Source organism: Microtus ochrogaster, chromosome 16 (assembly GCF_000317375.1).
Source record: "Microtus ochrogaster isolate Prairie Vole_2 chromosome 16, MicOch1.0, whole genome shotgun sequence".
NCBI classification, from domain to species: Eukaryota; Metazoa; Chordata; class Mammalia; order Rodentia; family Cricetidae; genus Microtus; species Microtus ochrogaster.
In genome coordinates this window covers 48509067-48514085 of record NC_022018.1, presented here as the reverse complement: position 1 = coordinate 48514085, position 5019 = coordinate 48509067, and the positions used below count along the sequence as shown (strand labels likewise).

At 50.9% G+C, this 5019-nt stretch overlaps 1 protein-coding gene across 1 annotated transcript in view; it reads right to left on the bottom strand.

Moving 5' to 3' along the window:
- Positions 1-2081, bottom strand: part of Jarid2 (jumonji and AT-rich interaction domain containing 2) — a 187551-nt gene extending 185470 nt beyond the window's left edge. The window contains exon 1 of the mRNA XM_005355099.3: positions 1525-2081. Coding sequence (XP_005355156.1) covers positions 1525-1569 — 45 coding nt within the window. The 5' untranslated portion in view covers positions 1570-2081. The remainder of the gene's footprint in view (positions 1-1524) is intronic.
- Positions 2082-5019: the final 2938 nt, after the last annotated feature.

Below are 5019 nucleotides of genomic sequence, written 5' to 3'. Positions count from 1 at the left end.
GCCTCGCGTGACCACCGCCGGCCACAGCGGCTTGCGTCCGGACGCCCGGACTCGACAGCATTCGCTGGCAACCAGCAACAACAAAAAAGCCTACCCCACAGTGCTCTCCAACTTATCGAGGTCCGGGATAGGGTTCTTGTCCAAGTTCTACCCCATCTCCTTTGTGGCTACATCAGAAACAGACATGTTCTGGGAAGGCGTCTACTCTCCAAGGCAAGGCTCTGCCCATGCAGTTTCTACACACCGAGTTTAAACTAGTCCTTAGCGCTCTACCCAGCCCTCTGCAATGCGGATGTATTTTATTCTTAAATTCCTTATGGAGCAGCTTTGTAAGTTGAGCTTCATTATTTAATCTCGCGTTTCTTTCATAGTTAAGTTTACGTGTCTAGATTAGAATCAGCTCTCCGGAAGAGGAATTCAGGTTTTCCACTAAATAATATTTTTTTTTACTGAGCCACTGCCCCGAAGGTCATCTCCCATTAGACACTCCACAAAACAGAAAGGAAAAATACTAACACCAAATTATCGACTCTAGTTATATAAAACTTTCTTATATGCTCGCATTGTTCTTTATGTATCTTCAAGGGCCTTTTTTTTCGGGGGGGGGGAGTTCTTTGCTGTGAAGCATACGCAGCTAACCACCGGATCACTCGAGTGCATATTCGGTTAATCCCCTGGTTCCCCTCTTTGCTCCCTCCCCCCAAAACTTGCAACAACAACAAAAAAGCCACTACACAAAACAAAAACACTCCCTATGCCAAGCAAAACGTTCTATACTATGCACAAAACAAATTTAACTACTACGACCCGATTTCATAAGCCCAGTTAGGGTGAATTATTTGTAGTAACATATGCATTCACTCACACACATACTTAAAAACATTAGCTCGATTTTCCCCTAAAACTAGAAACAATGAACTCTTTTTAAACAAAACCAAAATCAGCCTCATTATTAAAGTCAATACCAATAAATGCAATCCCTATAACATAATTCCCAACTGGCTTACGCTGCAAACTACATAAGCCAAAACGACCACATATATTAAATGGATGTGCTAGTGCAGGAAGATCGTCAGAGTCGAACCCAGGACTGCAACTCAAAGGGCTTCCAACACATACCTTACACTATTTCCTAAATAACACCAATAGGAGGCTCATTTGTATGCAAAGTGCAATATGGGGCCAAATCCGCCCGAGAATGCAGTTTAGTTCTATCACCGCAGCCCCCCCCCCACTCACAGAACCCCACGCTCCACCAGAATCACTTGCCTTTCATCTAAAACTACATTAATGTTGTGTCATTCGAGGTCAATTTATTCACTTGAGGTATCTCTACACCAGTCTGTTTTCTCAACCAAACTAGGCAGACACGACTTTGCCTGAAAAGCCCTTTCGGAAAAGCAAGAACCAGCCTTATCGGACGCGGCTGAAAACCCTTGAGCGGCAGGATTTATCTATAAACTTGACATTCACAACCATTGCTTAAAACTGCAAGCCAAAGGGTGTGTTGTTAGGAGCACTTACGTATTTCTTCTGAATGATATTCCTCTTGGGTCTTTCCTTGCTCATTCTGAGATCCAAATGCTGATTGCAAAAGGGGACAATTGCTTCATGAATTTAAAGCCGTCAGAAATTTGCAAAAAAATATCCTGGTGGTTTTTATTGTTGGTGGTGGTGGTTGATCTTGTAATCCGACTTTTCTTCCTCTTCCCCCAAAGCCAGATTCGCCTTGAAATAAATCCGAAATTGAGAAGGATAAAGGAAAAAAAATAAAAAGATCCAAAGACGAACGAAGCAAACAAGAAAAATTCACTTTAGTAAAACACTCATAATGGAAAATTTCCCCCGAAACACACAACACAGAGACACAAAAAAAGAAGAAAAAAAAAACCGACGCCCTTCACTCCCCCCCTTTTTCTTCCAAAAACTACATCAGCGAAACGTGAAGGTCCTTAGTGTCTGATCTGTAGTTACATCTTGGATAAGAAAAAGGAAAGATAAATTTAAAATGTTGGAAGTCACGTTTGTGCTGCAGCAGCAGTGCGAGCAGAAGAGTCAACTCCAGCGGCGGCGGCGGCAGCACCACAGCGGAGGGCTCGCCGAGTCTTTTTTCCAAGCCCCCTAACCAATGAGAGAAAGGCTATCCAGCCCAACTTTAAATGGACTCTGCTTTTATACAAGTTAGGGCTCCTCGGCTAATTCCCCGCCCCTCGCCAGCCGAAAACTCCCACAGCTGAGCCCCCGCACGCCGGCTTACCCTTTGCCCACCATCCCTAGCCCAGTGCACAGCACTGCCGCAGCCCCGTCGACCAGACCCGGGAGAGGCCTCCGCGAACCCTTCCCGGGCCGCCCCTCAGGCGCCTCTCCCACTCCGATCCCAGGCGTGGAATTGAGAGAGGCTCCCTAGCTCAATGCATGGCAAGCTCGGTCGCTCCACCTCAACCCCTTCCCTCCCCCCCCCTCCCCGCAGTCCGCTCACCCCACGGCCGCCACATGCAAACCCTCGCCACTGCCCTCACGTCTACCTGCAGCCGGGCAGCTGGGAACCAGAGGCCCAGGACGCCCGGCCCGGGGGAGAGCCGCCTATTCCCGGGGCACCTTAGAATAGTCCCCTTGATCTTCTGGAAGTTGTAGTCCCTTGACTACAAAATGGCTATGGCCACGGGAGCTCCGAACTACAATTCCCAGCGTGCTCCGCACCGCCTGTCACTCAAACTCCTTTCCCTGCTCTCGCCCCCTCCCCCTTTGCCGGCCCTGCCAACAAACGCTAGGACGTGTCCCGCGTGCGACACTGCTAGAGGCTGGCTTGGGATTGGCCCGCGGAGCGTGTGGTCCGCGAGCGAGGAACTCCCCACGCCGGCCCGCCCCCCAGTCCCCTCCCCGCAGGCGGCCGGCCAGGCCCCGCGCGCCCCGCCCCCACCCGGGGCGCGAACCGCCTGTGGAATCGAGGAATCGCTCGCGCGCCCGTGCGCGCGGGCGCGCGTACCGCGGGCCCGTGAGCCCACGAGGAGGGCAAGCCGCCAGGCTTCCCCGAGGAAGGCCTCGGAGCGTGGCGGCGCGGGGGGCGGTGTCAGCGAGGGCTTGGAGCGGGTCCTAAGCAAAACTGGGCCACGCACCAAGAGGAATCCTCGGTGCGAACTCGCTGATCGGCAGCGCCGGCTGCTTCTGCGGTGGCAGGCGGCGGTGTCACCTCAGGACAGCGCCTCGCGCCCGCCCGTGTGTGTGTGTGTGTGTGTGCGCCGAGCGGCGCGCGGCCGGGGTGGTCCGAGGTCACGGCTCACCGCCGGCCCGTGGCCACGCGCGATCCCACGCGCGAGGCGGATGGGGAGGGCGACCTCCGGAGCAGGCACGCGACCCGGTGGTTGCCAGCCCGCGAGCCTCGGCCCGACGCGACACTAGGCCGTCGCGGGTGGCTCCGAGGGGAAGCCCCGACTGTCGGTGAAGACGGTTGAAAGGGTCTTTACCCTCAGTACTAGGGCTGTCCGCCAGTGAGACCGAAACGCCGACGTTCAAAAAATAGGAGCGGCGTGCGGAGCCCGAACCACACACACGCAGACCGTAAGGAAGCGTCTCGAACACCAAGTGCCCGAAACCCCAACGGTCCTTGCCCCACAGCCTTACCTGCCCCAGCCCCTGCCCAGGCTCGGCAGTCGCTCAGATCAATGGATCGCAGGCCCTGCTGTCGCTCTCTGGGGCATTCGCACTCGCAGGAACTTTATCAAGTCTCCCGGCGTCTGCGTTAATTTCCTGGTTTTTACTCAAAGGTCTTAGAGGTCCTGTTTTTCAAATCCTCCAGGCTAGTGTCAGTCAAACCAAAACGCTGGAGCCTCCCCCGGCCACCTTTCATTCTTCCCCGCCTTCCTTACCGGCTGCTGACAATTTCCCACAGGGCAGCTAATCGTGAGGTCTAGAGAGTGCTAAGAAACAGGTTAACAGCTATGGATTCAAATGGCGCAGTGACCACTTCAGGTAAGCAATGGCTTCCGTGAGCTCAGGTTCCTCATCTACAAGTAAACTCTGACCAAAACTGGTGGAGAGAGTTAAAAGTTAGCAAAAAACCTCCTTTAGAACCAAGCAGGTTAATGGAATCTTTTCATGAGTTGACATAAGACACATTTTAAAAAGAAAAAATTAAGTCTCATTATTTGTCCTTTTTTAAAATAACATTTTCCTAAAATTAATGTTCATTTTACAATCAAAAAGAATTGCCTGTGTGTCCTAAATATTGCACAACTTATTCACTGTTTCCATTTGGTGGGAATGATCCAATACATCCTGTTTTACAGTTGTTGTGACCACCCAAGTGACTTTATGGTCATCTTGCCACAAGGTGTTTTCCAAAGCCATTCTGACTATTATGGCCCGCATACTAGGGGTGTCTGCTTCTCCACATCGTTATGATTTTAAATAGCTTTGCGTAAATTTAACGTCATATCTGTCAGTCCCCAGGCAATTGTTAAAGAACAAAGTGAGTTTCTTGTGGATTCTGTAGACTTGTTGGGTTTCTCAGTCCTGGACCCATGAACTCTCCGGCCAGACTACCAAACTCCCAAGTCACAGGCATGCGTGAAAAACCATTCTGTTAGTTGAGGCCTAAGGGGGTTGTGGAGGAGGAATTTGCTCATTTCCATAAGACTTAAATAATACTAGTGTTGTTTTCTTTGAAGAGAAAAATGGATGGTCCTCTGTGGTTGAAGTCTTCTCTGCTGTGGAAGGAACTGTCTCCTGGTGACTTCCTTCCCCAAGATGGAGGCCAGGCCAAATATCACCTTTGTTGCTGCTTTTTCATTTTTAGGCCGGCTAGTCTGCTTCTCTTGTGATGGTTTTTAACTCCTCTGAGCACTATTTTAGGAGCCTGCGGAGGCTCTCTAAGTACTGGGTTCCTTAGCACACAGCTGGGCCTGTGATCCTCCTTCTCCAGATGACAATCTGGAGTTAAAGGCCTGCGTGGAGCAATCAGACACTGTCCAAAAAAAATAAAAATAAAAGAAATTTTAAAATGGTAAAGTAGGCCGGGCG